Genomic DNA, 20,511 nt, shown 5'->3' on the forward strand with positions numbered 1-20,511 from the left:
GATCGCTCTAGGACTGTGACAGATGGAGGGCCTGTCACCTAGTGTTTGGTAAATGGCATCTATTTGGCTCTGCTCACAGTTGGTTTGAGAGGCTCTGAGAGTTTCTATGGGTGAAAATTTCTTTGTTATGTAGCAACGATGAAATCTCTGGAAAGCCAGTTCTGTTTTATCTTACTCTGCTAGCAGCCTTAGAGGACTAGATCTGTGTAAAAATGATGTCTCATCCAAAACAAAGTTCAGTCTGAGTGAGGATGTCATTACGGGGATCAGAAACGCCATATCTGTTTAAAAGCATTTAATTATTATATTCCTAAGGATAAGAACATGGGATATGGCAGAATGTCTCAGAGGTCAGTAATACCTGCTTTAGGGGAATATACGAAAGGTACCATCATCACAAAATCTGCCTTTAGAGGAAGTTTAAATATAAGCCCCGATTAATAAAAGATTATTTTCCCTAGAGCTCCTACTGATTAGTAATTAAGTATTAGAAGTGATTTTTCATAAAAGAGAAATAGAAATGAAAAGCAATATTTTCAGAAATATTTTTAATAACCCTGTAAAACAGGAAAAAACTTCTGTAAAACAGCAAACACTTCTGTCAAACAGCTGCAAAGATGATGCACAAATGTGGAGAAACAAAAAATGCTGTGAAGATTGTCTTCCAAATCCAGAATGCGCTTTCTACACCACAGAAAAAACACCTTTGCAAAAAGTATAGGAATATCTTCACTGAGGAGCTTTTTGAAGTTCTTGTGGTACAAAAAGTGTATTGGATATTCATGTGCAGTATAGTGCATTCATTGCATAGCAGTACATATGTGGTAATTAAAATCAAAAGGCCAAATACCAAATCAAGGTAACAAAGTTATGAACAAAAATTTGGCTGATGACTCTTGACAAAACTGCAAATAGCCCTTTATATGCGGCATAAAGATAGTAAATGCAGGATGTATGGATAGTAATGCTTCTTGGAAGGCTCAAATTCAATGAATTTAAGACAAAACATTGAATTCTGTATATGTTTACACCTATATAAGTCCAGAGTTACTCCACTAATTTAGCATTACTCTGGGTATTTATCAATATGTTTGAAGTTAGCATCTGGCTTACATCATAAATTTCATTTCTATCTTTTTCTGACTTCCAGCGGACTATCTGAGGGCAGAAAGAAAAAATGGCCTTTGGCCTTAATTCTAATTGTATTACAGTGGCTTTTTCTGAAAGTCATACTTCTAATTTGTGTTTAATCCCTCATTCTTTGTGAACCATTAACCTCTCATTCATAATGAAAATAAACAGCTATTTTATTTTCTTTTTTCTACTGCAGTTTTATATTCAAATGCCTCTTAATATATTCTCCTTTCTGGAAATCAATGATATTTTAAAAATATGTACAATTCAATTAAATAAATTTTGTTGTAATTTCCTATGTTTAAAAGTTACTCTTCCAATGCATATCTAATAACTTCCATATGTGTCACTTTGTAGGTAAAGGACTTAGAAGTAGTACAAACTTGAACAGCAGATTTCTGCTGAAATCCACTCCAATTCACAGTAATAGAAACACTTTTTTATAGGAGAAATAAACTGTACAGAGAGTTATTTACTCTAATTTAAAATTTCTGATTTAGCCCCTACTGAAACCAGTGGGACTTCCCATAGATTGGTTCAGATCCCAGATGAGAATTACAAGAGTTAATCAATGGAAAGGATCAGGGGAAGATGAAATGTATATGTGTACCGCAATGCGCACACAGTCATTTAATCTATCTTAGTATTGCGTTCCTTTTCACATGGATACAGAAGGAAAGAATACTGATGCTACCTACAGCTATTCATATTGCTGGGAAAAATTAATATTCCATCCAATTATTAGAACGCTCTTCCTGCTTTGAAGAGAATCAACTAGGATTTAAAGGCATCCTATATTCTGTCATTTTCTTGATTTAAGCTGTCTAGTGATGGTGGTATAAATTCCTGGGCTTGAGTGATGTCTGGAAATGGTTCTACATTGTTCAAGCAACAAAAGGTAACCAAATGAAGTCCTTCCACATAAAAGCATAACTACTGTAGAAAACAGTGATTTGGGGTCCAGAAGCCCATAGTGCACAACAATATCTAAGGGACGACTAACCTTCCACCAACACCAGCAGAATCTTAGATCTTTATAGCTGATCTCTGGAAAGTAAGGCTATCTCCCTGTCACAGTCCCACAGTATTTCCCTAACAATTAATACATTATTACACAGTACATGCAAATTGTCCATGGCAATTTAACAGCAGTGTTGCATTGCTGGCTGGCTGCTTCTCCAAACTGTGAGACAAGACTTAAATGACTTACGCAGGACATGTTAAACAAGGTTTTGAAATGCCTTAGAAATCATAGTAATCTAGAAAAGCATGCAATATAATACTTGTCTGTGCTGGCTTGACATCTCTTACAGCAATTGCTGGGTAGTCCCTGGAGTGCAAGGGGAATAGCAACAGCAAAGAGTCATATTGCAGTCAGTAGGAATCCACTGCTTGAAGGTTCTGAAGGACTTCCAGTACAACTTCGTAACAGAATATATACTCATCCTGTACACAGAGACACCAATGTGAAACACCTCATTACATTCAACATAAATTCTAGACAAAGGAGGATAGACTGGCTGAAGTGCTGTTATAACACTCAGCATCTTTGTAACATAGATATAAAAAGATAGCTATTTAAGAACACCCTTGTTCTTTTTGTTCCATCACTTGTAAAAATTCAGGAACGTTTCTTAATGCAGTAGCTGTAAGCATGTGCTCAAGTCTTATTTAGGTCAATGAAGGTTATCTGTTTGCTTAATTTTAATCACGTGGTCAATCGTTATCTGGATGAAAAATAGATCAGAGCATGTGCTAAAACATTTGGCTACAGGAAGAGTTTATCCTAGTCTTGTCTTGCTTTTCTTCCCACCACCTCTTTGCGCTAAATTGAGTTAGCTGCATCTTGTCTTTTCCTGTGTGAAAACTCTTTTCAGCAGGAGAAGGATTTACTGAGGTGATGATAACTCAGCAATAGCAAGAATTTGGTTTAAGGCCACAGTTTTGCAGGGTATTGTTTATGGCATCTCAGTGGTTCTGCTGTTGATCCCAGCTTTTCTTTTTGGTTGAAAAAAAAGCTGGGGTGGGGTGGGGTGCTGGTATCTGTACTATATTGGTGCTTTCCATTTATTTAAATTAGTTAGTGAGGGACAGACCTTTCATATTTAAATCTAGATACCACTTGCCTGGAAGGCTGTTAGTTTCCTCAAATGAGAGAACTTAATTATGCTTTAAGCTCCAGATTTATCAAAGCATGTGGATATGTACCACTAATCAAGGCTTCTAAAAATCATAATCTAATTTAATATTGAGAACTTACCTTAGTTTGGATCATGCCAAAACGCTGATCTCTCAAATCTCTCACTATCTGCTTGATGTTGAACTACCAGAAAAGAACACATTTTATTTTGTTGACATATAAGTTATAAAGAAAGAATTAAGCATGTTCGGAGGGAGAAGCTGTGACTCAGTTCTTTTACAAGTAGTGTATTTGTAGTTATTATTCTTGGTGTTTAAAACAACAAAAGTTCAGTTTATTTCATCTTGTTAGGATCAATTCTACCAGGAATTACTCTGGTCTAAGATGCCCACACATGTTGTTGACATCCATACCGGTTTGTAATACTTAACCATGATCTGTTTGATACTTACACTTAGATCTTTTTCTATATAGCTGAGCAGAACTTCAACACACAGCAAAACTCCACTTCTTCCAATGCCAGTACTGCAGTGAGCAACAATTGGTCCTGTACTGTGAGATTTTCTCATGTAACAAATAAATTTTATAAGCTGCTCAGCCAATTTGGGAGTATCGTGGTCTGGCCAGGTGATAAACTGCAAGTGACTTACAATTCGCTGCTCTTCTGTCTGGAAGAGAAAGACCAGAAATGTTAAAAATGATCAGTGCTAAGACTGAACTTCAAGGAATTCCACTGGTTTTCCTTTATCCTCATTCTTAGCCAATTGTTTATATACCCTACAATTCTTCAGCTTTTCATACTTGACCCTTTTAAGGTTTCTTTTAGGTTTTCACAAATGCACTCAGAAGACAAAGGCCTAGAAAATTTACTGCATATAATTTTCATGAGACAATGAAGTTACTCTGTTGCCGCAAAAGGATGTAGTTATTTCAGTTGTTGGTTAGAAAGGAAAACCAAAAACATTTGTTAAATTAGAACACTTCAGTACTGTTTACTAAATTGTTTTTGTAACAACTATGCCAATAGAAAAGTAGTGATATGATAGCCATGCTGATAAGTTCATGAATATTATTCTGGCTATCAAATATAAAAGAACATTTTTTTATTAGATATCCTGACGTACAAACCAAATCAACTAAAAAGTACTTACAAGAATAATCACTACGTAGATAAAATAAAGACTACTATTAATTGAATGGTTCAGGAAAAGTACGTGTTGCCAGCTTGCCAAAGCACACTAAGCTGAATGCAAGAAACCTACCTGGATATCTACCATCAGAAGAATTTGAATGCATGTCTGGTTTTCTGCTGAAATAAACCAGTGGCTTTCTGTAGTAATTTGGTACTGGCCCATCTTCCTATCTGAATAAACTTTTGGGAAGACTCATATCAAATGCTTTACACTCAGTGACATAAGGTGAATTGTGCTTTCTTCATATAGAGAAATTTTTGTCTTGACGGAAAAAGACACCAAGTCAGTCTGGCAAAAGTATGATTTTTTTAATTATTCCATTAATTAATATGTCCAGCAGAAATTTTTGCAAAGCTTTACTTAATACTGAGGCAAGACTGGTGGACTCATAGTTGCCCTGATTTCCATGTTCTTACACCTGGATTCTGTATTTGTTAGGTTTCAAAAAAATGGGTGCTAGACTTGTAGTTTCATGTCTTTTAATGGATGAAAGAAGTATCATTTGTTCAAAACTCTGGGATGCAAACCACCTTCTTCCCCTCTCTCCTTCCAGCTATGATTACAGAATATGAATCCACTCTGGTAGCCCTTACTGATTTGATTTGGTGAGAACGGTAAGCAGTTCTGCAAAACACTGAACACACCAGCCCTATGATTATTAAAGGACTATTTTTTTTACGTTCTTGTTCAAATGTATTTAATGTTGGATCCATTGCTTGTGCAGTGAGCACAGAATAAGTATCACATTAACCCTAATTTCATGCCTGTTATTCAATTTTTACATTCCTAAGAAATACTGAGCAAATGTTACAGAAGGAAACAGCAATACTAGTAGGTACTCATGTAAAATATCTAATCAATTTCATCATATATGAAAGTATGAAGTCTACTGAACTTACCTGCTTGTTGATAACTTCTATTGTTCTAATAATGAAGTATTCCAGAATCTGGTAATTGTCTAGCCTGAGATGGAAATTAGCCAGGTCTATAGAGTCATGGGAGGGTTCAGGCCAGTATCGGTGACATTTGACTTGCCCTAGCTCCACTTCTTTTGTCATCATGGCAATCATATCTGATTCACTCTCCCAGACCATTTGCCAGAAATCAGCCATAGTGGATGGCAGAGGGCTTTGGGTTATAATATAGAAATGTTCTTCTTCTCCAACTTTCATTCTAATGTAACTTGCGTTAATGTAGCCATTCTTTTCTCCCAGAGGAACTCGTGTCTTATCATCTGTACAGAAACAGAAAGTTGCTATTTCAGCTGCAGATCTTAAAGTATCTACCGTCTGTAGCACTCAGGATGGGGAACCTCAGCCTCCAGAATGGAGTTTAGAATGCATTTGTCTAGTAGAGCTAATATCAATCACTGCTAATAGGAATTCCCACAGATAGCTTGCATTGCAGCTGTATTTCTCTTAAGATACTTGAGTAACACTCTGACAGGCCTTCTAATTACCACAGAATTGTTTGGCAGTGATTCAAAATAGTGTATCCAACACTGCTTTTAATGTATGGCATGGGAACGTTGTCACTGGATATTGGTGTTATAAAACAGGAAACTTCTGAGGATGTATACTGTATCACTAATATAGAGAGGTAACTGTGCTACAAATTTTGCATGTGTTGTCCTGCTGCTGCAGTTTAGAAAGACATCAAGGGTCCAGAAAGTGTTCTCCTGTTGTGGTACCTCTCAGGGAATCACTAGGCAGTACATTATTTTTTGGGAAATCCTTGTTGACAGCAGTCATTCAGCTCTTGGACTCACATCTTCCTTCTAAAATGACTTCTCATCAGTGATGAAACTTGTTTCTGACTCAGAACAGAGTTGAGCAGCTGAAAGCTCTGGTTGGAGATTATGCTTTCAAACACTTCTGAAAGAATCTTTATCTTTCTAAGAGCTACATATCTCCATGATTTCCACTGTAATTTTCAGAATTCCACTGTGTCACAAGCAGTAGATGTAGCTGTACATTTAAATAGATGTAAAGAACTGCTATTATTGTTGAAGTTACACTTACCTGTAGAAATGCAGATCAATATCTCTGAGAAAGAGGGAAGGAAACACCAAGACAGCTGGCCCCCTGTGAGACCAAGTCTTGCCTTGTGGAAGATGATACCTCAGAAGATTACATATTAGGCAATGTAGACTTCTTTAAGTGAACTCTACCTCTTTTGGAAAAATCTCAATACATTTCATTATTAGTGGAACTTTCTGTGACTAAGGATGTGGTAGGATTTGCACCTCCTGCACCTCAGTGTTATAACTGTTTTCCTGTTTTGTGATGTCTCTGTTCATTGAATGTGGGTTCTCATCAGTGTGCATACTTACATGGAAGAATATCTTGATATCTGTTTTTATCCTGGTTTTCTGGTGCTTTGCCAGTTCTGCAGTCATCTATTGGTTTCACACGTTCTAAAGCCTAGATCAAAGAGATATAGTCAATCCGTGTTGTTCACATTCTTTACAGAGTCAGTGTGAACAGACTTTACTGCTATATGTGACCCAAGACCACCAAATAGACTTACAGAAGAAAACCAGTACATCATTCTATAACTTATGGACAAGGAATTAAAATTGCTTTTTATTTTCTTCAGCCTGCACAGTTTCTGAGATTTTCAGATGAGATTTCCAACCCATAATCTCAGTCCCTGTATTTACAAATCCCTGTTGTATATTGCTGTAAAATAGATGTTTGGAATAGTGTCTTAGCCGAATTTCAGCAGTCATAATTGCTCACGTACTGACTAAAGCACCAGCTATTGCACTGTTAACAGGTAGTGAATGTCGCTGAATACTTTTCAGTGACAGAGAAAGTGACGGATATAGGGAACAGCATCAATAAAATGAAGTGCTTATCATAAGGTCATTAAGTATTTCATAGCAGATTTAGGGGAACAGAATGCAGTGTACTGAGAAGCAGGAATGTGCAAGTTAATTTCATTTACAGTTTTGAGTTACCTTCACTTTTCTTTATTCTTTTACCTTGGGTATGCATTGCATGATGCTCAGCCTTCACATTATGCCACTATACATTGTATATGGACTGAAATCTACGTGACAGTTCTTGAATACCTTCATCAGTTACTACAGCTTTTACTCAGATGAAATGTCCATTAGCTTTGGTAACCAGTGCATCCCCTATTAGATCTCTATGTTGTCTGTGCAGACACATCATTCAGCTCACAGTATGCTATGCCTACATCAGTAATAGAATGGAATGAATGGGAATTAATACGTGCCCTCGAGCCTTCAGGGGAAGTCAGCAACCCCTATACACTTGGGCCTGTGGGGTTTTGTACCCAGAAAGTCACAGATATGAAGACAAGTGAAGGAAACTGATAAAGTTGTAATTACTATGGAAAAGTGGTAGCAATCTATTTCACTGGTGATGAGTACATCCTTTAAAGGAAACCCCAGTACCGTGCTGATGAATTATGAAGTAATCTGTTCTTCAGGAATTTGCTGATAACCGAGTACTCTGTTTATATCCCGAAACAAGAGATTTTATATGCTTTCCTAATTTTACACTTTTTCATTATTTATATGCCATCAGATGTAATTGTGTGTTTTCATTATCTGTGGAGGTACGTTACTTTTTTATTTTTAATTTCACAAAGTTCCTGACCTTAATAGTATCATGTGGCAATGAGTTCTGTGCACTGGAGCACTGTGCAAAACATTCTCCTTTCATCAGCTAAGTATTTCAACACTAGTGAATCCCTAGCAGCATGGATTTCTTGCTTTAGTGCAGCCTATAGAATAGTTCTTGGGCAGCTGTTTGTTAGAGCTGAGGGAGTAACAGAAAGAAGCAGTCTAGGAATTCATACTCTTGTGTATTCCTTATTTTTCATTCCATGTGGGCAGTATCTTTGGACTGGGAACAGTGTAAGCCTGACCCGCGTTGAAAGAGAGAGATCCAAATACTGTAGCATCACCCAAACAGTAGAGCAGAAGCCCCATTCTGGCTGGAATATTTCTCTGAAAAAGTGGAGTCAGCAGAGATATACAGGTCGATCTCCCATACGGTATGCCGAAGCCTGCTAAAAGTCACTTTCTTAGCTCTGCTAAATGCTCAGATCTTAAAAAGAAATCACACTTTACCATAAACTCCTTTAACACCTCTTGATTCTCAATCCGCAACTGAAGACCTCGAATAAGGCCTGTGATGCCAGTTCTTGGACCTACTCCGGTCAGTGATGGTTTACAGTTAATTAACTGAGTCAGTTCATCTCCAGAAGCAAAAGTTCTGCCTATGTATCAACAAAAAAAGAAGGACGTTTTTAATTATAATTGTTCATAGTGCAAATCCATGGCTTTAAAAGCTAGGGAGCTGCAATACTTAAGTACATTTTGATGCTTATTCTGTGGAAGTGAAATGTGAAAAAATATTTTTGGCTTACTTATGTTCACGGTAGAAAGAAGAGTAAGTCAGCACCATGGATACAACCAGCACTGCATTTCATGTAAATTGGAAGCAGATCCAACTATTGCAACTTATTGCCTCATACAGTTTCTAAATACAGTCTGTTCTAAATAAACTGTTCTTGCAGAACTTTAATGCTAGTTTACATTGGTATAGGAGACCGGCCACATCTTCACAGGGAATCATCTTCATGTTTCCAACACTTCCCTGAAAATTATTATTGCCACACCCCACTGCTAGGAATAATCACTGCAAATTCTTCCTCCCTGAAGTAAGAAAATTTCTTATGCTCTTTTCATCTTACCTCATGCTCCCCTACAAGATGTGTAGTACCTTTGATCCCCCAAAATCAGGATTCAGTTTTGCTAATTAGCTCACCCTGAAGTATGTTCTGATCCAAAACTTTGCAAATTGAGAAAATGGATAGAAATTTGTATCTCCAGAAACATCACTACTCACTGGAGCAATTGAAAAACTTTTGTTACCATGTAGAGTAGAAACAGTAGCTTGTTTGGTAAAAAATAGTGGTTTGAGGCAGAGGAATTATGGAATTCATCCTTTTAGTCATAGGCTACTGTTAGCAAAGAATAACATGCCAGCTGTCTCAAAGAAAACCTGATGATCTGTTTCACAGGTTTGTTGTAGTCTCTGTTTTCCTCTTGTAAGATGTCATTGCTACTCTTAAATAATCTCAGAAAAATGGTGTGCTTGCTATGCTTTTGTCTGGGCTGCAACTTGGCTGAGCTAAGACACTTTCTGTTCCTTACCCCTCACAGATGTGAGGGTGCTTCTGTTAACTAGTTGGGAGTGCCAGTGAAGACGGATCCCTTGCTCCAGACAGAGCATGCTGTTTTCCATACACCTCTCTCCTTCCAGATCTAGCAGAATAAAAAATGCAAATTTGAGCAGGTAGTAGAGGATAGACTCATTATAATTTTCTGTTTGCTACCCAGTACTTTGAGTAAACTGTGGTTTACTTCTGATAAAAGCCATCAGCAATTTATTGCTTCCACAGGGCAAGAAGCAGCAGGGAGACCTGTGTTTCAGAGAATCTATGGGATACTGCAACGTCCTAAAGTCTTGTCTGGGGCAGAAGCAGCTTAATTTCCTATAGAAACAACTAGGCAAATCCTTTCTGTAAAATGTCTTGTAGTATCAGAGGGGGTTTAGCCCCTGAGCTGTGAGAGTGCTTCAGTTTGTGTTTAAGCACGTCATTTCTAGAGGTTTTAATGAAACTATTATACAAAGTGAAATTTGGTGATTCTGGGAACAATGTCTTGAGATAGAATGTGACCATTCTACATTTCTGTGTAAGCATTTAATTTACTTTTTTGAGGGTTTGTATGGGAACAGTAAAGGAGAGAAGAGAATGACTTGAAAAACCTATTGCATCCAGTGATAACAAACACACTTTGTAGCATGTTCCTGGAATTTGTTCCATTTATTCTCAAAGCCTTCCTTTCTCATTGTCTTCTAGTACATCCAGTCTGTTTACTGTATCTCTTGTAAGATAATCCATCTACTTTTATTGTATTCATTTTGGGACAAACTAAACATTTCATTTTTTTAAATTATGCACTGGGAAGCTCCCACAAATTTACTTCTGACCCAAATTGCAGCATTCACTTTTTTTGTTCAGCCAGTGAGCCAATGTGTCCTTTCTTTGCACCACTAAAATAGTGCATGATTTGAACAAATGTCATGATGTTGCTCAAATTAATTCAACAAGTTTCTTTTCCTCTTGTTTGCTCAGTTTTTGCACCTAATTAAGTATGATCAAGGTATTCGGAGATTTTCCTTTGGGGAAGGACACAATATAGATCATAAAAAAAATCCCAACCAAAAACTAAAACAAAAGACACACACACCCCCCCCAAAAAAAAAAAAAAATTACAAGAAGTTGCTCATCCTTTTGAAACTGGAGTTCCAAAACAGAGGTAATCAGAGCAGTGGCAAGTGGGTGATAGGCAGCAGAGCTGCCCTCCCTGGGTTGTTAACTACATTCACACTCATGTTCCTTCCTTCTAGCAGTTCTCCAGAAGGGTAGGAGAGCTCCTGATGTAGACCGCCTTCTTGTGGGTGTTGCAAAGGTTGGTTGGCCTTCATATGTTATCAATGGTAAAAATTGTGCCCTGATCTTTGAGACACAAAGAGCAAAACTTAGCTTGTGTACAAGGGATTGGTGTTCTCACTGTACGTATATGGAGCAGCTGGCCTATAATGTTACAGAAAAAAGAGACGTTTTTGCATGGTTACTTCTGGATAGAGCAGAAATCCTGTGAGGCATATCATCATCTTCATCGTTGTAGCTGTCTGACTCAGACTGCTGACTCTCTCTTCTGCAGCCATCATGTTCTGTGTATTTCTGTGACCTGTAATACAGCATTAGTTGAATAGTCTTATGGAAGCAGAAGCTTTGATAATCTGAACAGTACAAAGGTTTCGTTTTTTATCTATTTTTGATTGCTTTTAACTTTCTTGAGCAACTTATTCAAGAATTAGTGTGAACTCTGAAGAATTCAGGTTCAAGGAGTAATAGCAGCGCTTTGCCTGGAGTAGTGGTTGCAAGTCTAGCTAGTGAAAAACACTGTTACCTGTATGTAGTATTTTATTTTTTCAAAGATATAATAACATACTTTGTATAAAAAGCTGCCCAAAAAATGATTGGAAGTAAAGTTTGTCACAGTTATAGACAATTTTTCATTTTTTCATTTCATTTTCCTGTGTGACATATTTTAGTTGCTAGGCAATCATAGCTAAATAGGATTTTCTTGTTACTGTTCCTGAAGTATTTAGAAAATTTTAGAGCACTTTAAGTATTGTTTAGGTAGAAGATAGACCTGCGATACAGAATACAACTCTAATATGTGCAGAATGGGTCAAATGTTCCTGTACTGGCTAACTGATACCCTCAGACCTAAAATTTAACTATGTTAGCAGGCTTAAGCATGTTACGTTATTGCATTATTCTATCCAATGTATGATCACGATAAATAAAATTAGAAATAGTAAAAGATACCCTTAAGAGCAAGAACAATGTAATAAGTAGCAGTTTTGCAAATATCAGTAACCTTTGCAGGCTGTGCATGTTCAAGTTACACAAAGCTTTTGCAAGTAGAAAATAGAAATACCAGAAAATATTGGTAATAAAAAGCTTCAGATTACAGGACAGGGGCCAGAGAGCCATCCTATTTGCAAAACAACCAGCAAAGACACTGGTTATCCCCATATATGATAAGATAACTTTGTATTACCCATAGATGCATTTATACATCTTGCACACAGAGCAAGAAAATTCAAGAATAATCACATCTGATTACCTGGTATACCACAAGATAATGTTATATTAGCAATGAGATAATAGCAGTTGGCGCTGAGGCTACATTCATATGGATGTTCTCACCTGCAGATGTTCTAAAAGCTTCTTTCAAACTTTATCTCTACAAACAGGTAAGTTAGGGAAGATTTTCATCCCTAACTGATTTGCCAAATACTGTTCTTATAAAATCTTAAGTTTTAAATGTAAATATTTAGTCATTTTTTCCATTTATGTGGGTTGTAAGTGATAAAGAAAATAAATCATATTTCATATATTCTGCATCATTGTAATAGACAAAACTTCCCATGTCTTATTAACACTCCATTATTGATTTCCCATTTTACTGTAGCCTTAAAATTGGAAGTATAATTCTTTTCTTTTTGTACTATGCACTTTCTTTGGAGTAACATCCTCAAGTTCTCTTGATTCCCAGATGTCTGGAGTTCAACATCTGTATCACTACAGCCATAGTAACACAGGGGTCTGCCCAGACTGCAAGACTTGCTTAGAACACTCGGTAAAACCCACAGGGACCCTGCCCACACCAATGTCTCCCGTTCTTTCTCCTCCTCAGCCAGAAAGGCTAAAGCTAGCTTAGGCATGTCTGCATAAGCTGTTACACCTAGAAGCTTCCATTTAATTTGTCTTAGTAGTTGTGTGGAAGCTGTTTAGCAACTCTTACTGCAGGTGGAGCTGCATTCCAAAAGAACTGTGTTCCTATAATTTGGGACACATGAATGCATTCGCATACCATATTAGGACAGCTCTGGAAATATAAGAATAAATTATCCATACTGTTTATTTTAATAGTTTCACTGCATTTGAAAGACTAACCTGCCTGAAATGTTACTGATGATACCCTTATAGTCTTGTCCAGCCAGCTGACCTTGTAGAGGGGAATTGTGTGTACTTTCTGGATCCTGCAGGTTTAAAGTAAGAAAAAGTTGTGAAAAAATCAGTACACAGAAACATCAAGAATATAGTTACTTTCATTAATATTCTTTCTTATATCTGACAAAAAGCGTGTCCTTCACTCAAGAAGGAAAGGGAAAAATAAAATAGTTTTCACTTTCAGAAGAAAGTACATAACTTTGATTCAGGACTGCAGTATCTACTAGGAGTAAAAAGACACATCAGCTGTATTTGTGAGTTTCATAACAATACATCTCTACAACTTAGCATACATGACCAAACTTTGAAAAGGTTCATGTTAGTTATATCCTCGCTGCTCTCATAAAGAAAATGCAATCACAGGAATCATAGGTCACACTCTACTCTTCACCTCCTAGCTCTTGGCATCAGAAAGCACCAGTGTCTGAGATTGAATTGTTGGTAATTCCCTTTTTTTATATAAGACACGATACCAGCTGGTAGAAGCAGAGGGCAGCTGCTCTACTGAAGAAGCACTCAACTAACAGAGAAGGCAGATCCTTGATCACCCTCCATATGTAGTAGAAGCAATAGTATTGGTGGCCAGTTTTCCATCCTAGAGAATGATAACTGGGTCCTGCATTTAAATAATGATGCAGGACATCTGCTGTTAGTATGTGGAAGTGGCTCCTTTTCAGCTGTAACGCTTGATAATTATTTACATTTTCATTCAGAGTAGTGTTTCTTCTTCTTTCCCTCTTGATATTCCAGACGCACTCAGAAACCACTCTGGCATGTTACACAGTATAAACTACTGAATGCCCCACAGAATCTTAACAGTAGCTGCCACTTATACCTTATTTTCTTATTTTTGTGCTTGTATTTCTTCATTAGAATAGGGGAATTCATGGCTACCTATTTAACCGTGAATTCAGTTACCAATTTTCTGCACCTACTGACTGCATTGACTGGATAATGCTATATGGATTTTTGTTTTCTGTTTGCCAAGGAAAGGTATTTTAGTGTTGCTTTTTTGCATCTATCTTTTTTTTAGTAGCTTGTCATTTTCAAAGTCTGCATCTTTGGAGTAGATGGCAGCTATACTCTATAAAGTAAAACATAAATAATTGCTATTCTTAAGAGACATCTGAAAGCAAGCTGGAAATAATGAAGAGAGTGTTAATGCAATCAATTCAGAAAAGAATTTTAGCATGTGCTTAATGTTAGACATGTGCTGTGCTGAACTAAATAGACTTAACTGCATGCTTAAAGCTAAATTTGTGCCTTAATACCTTGCTAACTCAGGGATCTAATAAGGAACCTGTAACCTTAGTACTATCTCCTGCTTCTCATTGGTGTTATTTCTTGGGTATACTTCTTTTTCAGATCATAGACATGACCTTGTTTTGATAGTACATTTCACCAATGTAACAATTCAGTTCCAACACCAAGAGTGTACTTTAAAACTTTGTCAAAAAAATTCCTTTTCCAAGTTTTCTTAAATTATCCATGTCAAGGATTTCTTCCATTTTTCTTTTCTAGTTTGATTATATTGATTGAGGCACGTTCGTTTTGGGTTGGGGTTTTTTGTTTTTGTTCTGGAGGATATGAAGAACTACATTTCTCACATCTTCTGAGGAGAGGTTTTACAGGTTTTACAGTTGTAAACTTAGAAATAATAGATGCTGTAAAAATGGAATGTCTTGTAGGACTTACTAAGATTCAAAAACATAGCCATGTTTGAAGAAGTTTGGTTGCCTTGGAGTTATGAACATTAATATAAGACAGTTGAATAGAAATCTTCTAAAGTATATTGTTTTAAAATATTGAAAGAATGGTAAAATTAACAAATTGTTCGTTCAAGTATTACAGAGAACCAGAACTAGACTTGCTTATGCAACCTTCCTTCCCCCCACCCTTTTAGCATATATATTATACTAGTCATATGCTATTATCTCAGTGGAATCCACTGACTCATTCAAATGTTAGCCGTTCCAGTCATTTCGATACACTTCCCTCACATTAATCTCTTTTCATTAAGAAGGTGTGGTTCTTGCCTACATTGCAGCAAACCCATTTTGCAAACATACATACAAGTACATTGCCTAATCGTTTCTAGAAGCCTGATTCAGGTTTTACCTTGGTGCCCATGTGGTTGGATTCTTCTTCCTTGAAAGTGAAAACAGGCTGAATTCGCAGGCTTCCCTCAGCACTATCTGAATACCAGAAAACAAAATAAAAGTAAAATGCCCATAAAGCATCAAAATAAGATCCATTTCTTCTGTGCCACTCACATCAGATGGCTTTGATCTTGGAAGAGGCACTGAGATACAGTGCCAGAACCTGGCATGGAATGTCCCTTTCATGGATACTTTGAGAAGGTTAGTACAGCGCAAATGCCACGTATCACCACTGAAGAAGCCAGCATAATTCAGGTTGCCAGAAGATACACTCAAGTAGACAGCTATATCAATAACAGTTATAAAAAAATCTGAAACAGAATTTAAATCTGCCCTTCCTAACCCAGCCTATTCCTTTGCAGTGCTAAGGGATAAATACCACAAATTAACTTTGATGCCAGTGCTTCTGTAATACCATTGGATTTTGCTGCTCCAGGAAAACAGTTAAAACTTTCCAGCAGCTGTGTAATTCACCAGTGTCATATGAGATGTAAATAAACATCCTCATAGCTAGGTCCTTGAATTTGCAGAGCTGGAGAAAAGACTAGTGTCACTGAAGTGAATGGGAGTATTTCCACAGCCCTTAATACAGCAAGAGCTGCAATCAGCCTTTTTATAACTGCCTGTCCTTCCTTTTTTTTTTTCTTTTTTTCTTTTTCTTCTCTCCTCATTGTTAACTTCCAAAAGTAAACTAGAATAGAGACGGGGCAATGAACATCCTCCTTCTAGGGTGGTGCTTGTCCTCATGGAAAAGTTTTGCTCTTGAAACACAGAGGTAGCTTCCAGAAAATGAAGGAGCGTCCAGTGCTTATGACACAGTCTAGGAGTTCAAGAGTGGTAGGCTCAGTCTAATAGATAATGAAAAAAATTGAGAACCTTGAACCCTAGTGGCAGCTGCTGCCTAACAGCAGAATTGCCTAAAATACCTATGCAGCTAAGTTTGCATCAGTAAAGCTGACTAGATGCATAAATGTTTGCTGTAAAATATGTCCAAAAGTCACAATCAGCTCTGCATCTCTTCCTAGTCAGCTGGGGAGAAAGAAAATAGCAATGGCTGTGCCTCCTTGCCTGAGAAGTTTTGAAACAAAGCCTCCAATTTGTAACCAGCAGGCCAAAAGGTATTAAGGAGGAACTCTATATGCTTCCCACCAAATTTTCTCCACATTATAAGAAACATTTCAGTGTTCAAAGAAATAGAAAGTTGAGGAATATAAACCCATAATCTAGTGGTAATAGTATATCTTTGCTTCCACTCCCAGCTTTAATTAGTATTTAAATCTTGAGTATTTGGCAGAGCAGAGCCTGCAGCACAAGTTTCTTCCATTAGTTAGTCAGTTCTCTAAGTACTGCTCCATGCTGGTAGGTGCACTCTCAAATTAATAGCAATCAACCTGGGAGCAAAGGCTTCTGGATTTGAAGATGAACAAGCACAGGAGAGGAGCTGTCTGCTGGACAGAACAGGAGGTGCAGTGTTTTCAAGAGATAACGTAGGAGTGCTGGGATGTGAAATTTGTGGGAAACATTTTAGCAGCTGAGTCAATAATTGGTTGTGATTCTGTCAGTGAGTTGTATAAAATGGGGTAAAATCAGACCAGGAACCTTCATGACTTAAAAACATAAGCTGAGTTAAAGCATCTTTAAGGGTCTTGTAGCTTTGCTTCTACTAATTGTAGACTTAAAAATCACACTTGGGCATTCCTTCTCTGTAGTCCGTTATCTTAAGTAGCTTAGCCAGAGCTGCAGGTTACAGTGAAGAATGTGTTTGTATCTACAGCTATGAAGTGGGACTAACTGTGAAGTTGGTAACATTGAATTATTTTGCTAATAGGAAAGTTGAATTCAGGCACAACATAGTCTTCCTTTTATCATATACTGAGTGGATGTAGCTGCTTACCAGGCTCTGCTTTTGTGTTTGGCGAGGAAGGCATACTGTTGCTCTGGTTGCCTGAATAAGCCCAATGCAAAGCCATACTTCGGCAGACAGTGATTTGAACAGTGCCTTGAGCCTTGCGCAGCAAATCTGTAACTGTGTGGCGTGGCAGACCAGACACGAAAGTCTCATTCACCTGGAAAATACAATGATGTGTACTTCCAGATTCCTGTAATGGAAAGCTTTTTTAAATCACATAACCCAGTAGTGAGCAATCTTATTTGTGGTTTGTGTGTCCTCATCCCCTCGCATTTTAGTAACTTGCTTCATGAACCTCTCCTCTCTACTACTTTATACCGTGATGGCCAGCAGTACATCACAAAAGTATAGCCTGCATCTCTTCTGAGACACTAAGAGGGCATTGTTTCCCCTACTGTTCAGATGGAAGATGGAGGAGATATGGAAATAGATGAAAAATAGAAAAGCAAACAAAAGTATTGAAACTCTTGGACAGGGAAGAAAAAATAATTTGTGGTAAAAAAGAAAAAAAATATTTATATTAGAAGTTGGTTAAGATAGTAAGATTTTAAATAAAGATTCAAAAGTTCTAATTCTAGTGCTTTTTACTTGTCTTGATAATACATAACTGGCACTGATGATAGGTTCTTGTCAGTATTCTCCTGGTTAGCTGTTATATGCATGCCTGGTCAGTTAATTCATTTCTCTGATTTTTTTCACGTGTAATCCCCACTGGGCACAGTTACACTATGGATTAGTTGCACTTTGCCGCTTGCCCGGGTATTCTGGGTCTGTTTCTCTGCTAGAGTGCCCAACAGCCACCTCCAGCTGCAGAGAGGCCCAGTCCTACAGGAAGCAAAAGTCTAGGCAAGGGGTGGGTGTCCCAGAACAGCCTTCTGACCCCCAGGAGCCAAGGGACACCATCGTCTACGTGTTTATATGCCAAGCAGTCTCAGATTTCCAATCTGCACAACATTTATACTGAACAGAATGGTCATTGTAGTATAACTAGAGAAAATGTGGGCCAAAACAATAAAGAACAAGCATTACCTTGAGAAGGATGTCACCAACTTGAAGCCTCCCATCTAGATCTGCAATGCTGTCTGGACTGATGGCTTTTATTAGGATAGCCCTACCATTTCTTCCACCTACCAGTGCGAATCCTAAGCTTCCATTTTCTGCTTTTTCCAGCTCGATCTTAATAATGAAGTCCTGCAATAGACAAGGATGCAGTCTAAAGTGGAGTTTATTCAGGACTGTATGTTGTTTGCATTTTTAATACCAAAGAATCCCATTATGCTTCACAGTCCTCACTGACTGATGTAGATTATGGGATAGATCCTTCTCTTGAAGAGGTGTATAGAGCTTCCAGTGATTAACGTAGCAGCTGCATCTATGCATTGGAATGAAAGTTGTACATATTTCCATAATCTTTTTTAATAATTGCTGGAGGGGAAAATAACCTCTTAAGAACAAGGAAACGCGTACTTTTGTAATCCTTTTATAATATATCAAATATATCACCTTCACTGACAAGTCACTCACCTCCAGCATGACAGTAATGCTGTACACACTCCATTCTTTTATTGTTCTATAATGAAAACCCTAACCTTGCAACCCCTACAGACCCATCTATTTGGCTTTAGCCCTTTGTTCAGTTTTCAAAACGGCTGCTTTTTTAGGGTCAAGTATTATGTCAGAAGTAGCAGCAACCTCGAAATGTTTATAACTTGCAGCATGACTAGTTCCAATGTTGCAAATATCATAATCAGAAATTATTTTAGCAAGTTGAACAGATAAGCCATCATGGATTAAACGATGCAGAAGAAGCAGTAACAGTGATGACTTAACCAAAAGTGAGAAAATTGTTCCAATTTTTCTGCCAAGCTGGAGGTCTAATTTTAACAAGAGACAGCCCTCTTTTGCAAATCACAAGCAAGAGAAGCCCAGTAAATCTATTCCCATGAAATATCATTCCCAACATGGGTAATTTCAATTCCAAGTAGCATTATTTTTCACGTTTGCACAAACAGAAGTGATGTTTGCACTTGTAAGAATTCTGAAGCATTGTATGTTCAGCATGGAAATTACTTCTTTTTTCAAAGAACACACCTTTGTATTTTAGGAATTCATAATTTCAAAAATGGCATTACTCTTTCCAAATTCAAACCCTTACTGTTTATGTCAATGCTGCATAATGCTCCAAAGGTTTGGAGTAATTTTACCCATTTTTTAAATGCCCCATCAGAGAATTTTGAAAAGAAACATGTTAATCTCAGGTTTCAACGATGTTGTGGGAAATGCTTCACAATTACACTTATTTTCCACAGAATCCCATGCTGTGATATTCTGTATCTTTTTCCTGTGATACTTTCTTTCTAAGCTAAGGATTAATCTTGTAAACTATTAAGAGTCTATGAAGACCTAATAGAGGAGCTAGAGTGTATAAGTAATGCTTATATTACTAAGCTCGTCAAATAGTGTTACTATACATTGAAAACTGGCAACAGAAGAGTCTGACCCCAGGAAGTGCTCAGCACATTCTAGTCCATGAATGCTGAAGCAATTCAACACTTCACAGGATGCTCTCCAAATGCATTAGATTCATGTTTTCAAAGAAACTGGAGAGGAAGTGAATACATTGAATAAAACTATTGAAAAAAGTCTCCCTCCATATAGCTCACTTCACTTGATGGGCCGTCTTAAACTTGATAAAATTGTCACTTACCTTACATTCTGGAGAATTGGGAGTGTTTTGCTGAGCACCATCATTTGTTTCATCCAAATGTTTCTCTGTGAAAAAGCGGCAACAATTTTTAAACAGTTGTACTGGTAAAATGTTCTATGGTATAAAACTTAAAATAATATCAGAGACATAATGATACATTTTATATTTGACATGTAAAATAAATTAAAAAAAATCCTGTGGACTTATGTGGGCTTACACTGCTGAACCATGAATTGAGCTGTCTGTGCATTATCCCTGCAGACTTTTCACCTTCCAGTAAGCAGGTTCCAAATCAAGCTTTAAAAGCTGCATGTTACAGGGTCAGAGACACCAAATGGACAACAGGTAATGTATAAATGTTCTCTGAAACTCTGAGGGAGGCAGTTTTGTTTATGAAGAATTAAACTTTCCCAGGTGCTTACGGAACCACATACAGACTTACTTTCTTTCCAAGAGAGGGCACAAAATTTTACAAACCCTAATTGAAAATACAAAGTGCCTTACCATGTTGATGCAGCAGATGCTGTTCTTGGGAATTCAGGTTTTCATTTGAGAAAAAAGTACTGGGTTTCTCAGTCTCAGCAGGTGGCCCTAAAAGCATACATGTAGGTTTGTTCTGACAGGCCTCCTGC

General features: G+C 37.4%; 1 protein-coding gene across 8 annotated transcripts in view; it reads right to left on the reverse strand.

Annotated features, from left to right (window-relative positions):
- Positions 1-531: 531 nt before the first annotated feature.
- Positions 532-20,511, reverse strand: part of FRMPD2 (FERM and PDZ domain containing 2) — a 77,218-nt gene continuing 57,238 nt past the window's right edge. For 5 of the 8 annotated variants that reach the window (XM_037400706.1, XM_037400708.1, XM_037400710.1 and 2 more), the window contains 13 exons: positions 20,384-20,470; positions 19,880-19,944; positions 18,202-18,363; positions 17,158-17,329; positions 15,223-15,299; positions 13,048-13,133; positions 11,151-11,266; positions 8,573-8,721; positions 6,800-6,890; positions 5,367-5,701; positions 3,727-3,942; positions 3,395-3,457; positions 532-2,580 (listed from right to left, as the gene is read on the reverse strand). In XM_037400706.1, the coding sequence (XP_037256603.1) occupies positions 2,509-2,580; positions 3,395-3,457; positions 3,727-3,942; positions 5,367-5,701; positions 6,800-6,890; positions 8,573-8,721; positions 11,151-11,266; positions 13,048-13,133; positions 15,223-15,299; positions 17,158-17,329; positions 18,202-18,363; positions 19,880-19,944; positions 20,384-20,470 (1,691 nt within the window). In that variant the 3' untranslated portion in view covers positions 532-2,508. The remainder of the gene's footprint in view (positions 2,581-3,394; positions 3,458-3,726; positions 3,943-5,366; positions 5,702-6,799; positions 6,891-8,572; positions 8,722-11,150; positions 11,267-13,047; positions 13,134-15,222; positions 15,300-17,157; positions 17,330-18,201; positions 18,364-19,879; positions 19,945-20,383; positions 20,471-20,511) is intronic. The other 3 variants (XM_037400711.1, XM_037400707.1, XM_037400713.1) reach the window with 1 other exon arrangement.

The sequence above is a fragment of the Falco rusticolus genome, chromosome 9 (assembly GCF_015220075.1).
Source record: "Falco rusticolus isolate bFalRus1 chromosome 9, bFalRus1.pri, whole genome shotgun sequence".
NCBI lineage: Eukaryota > Metazoa > Chordata > Aves > Falconiformes > Falconidae > Falco > Falco rusticolus.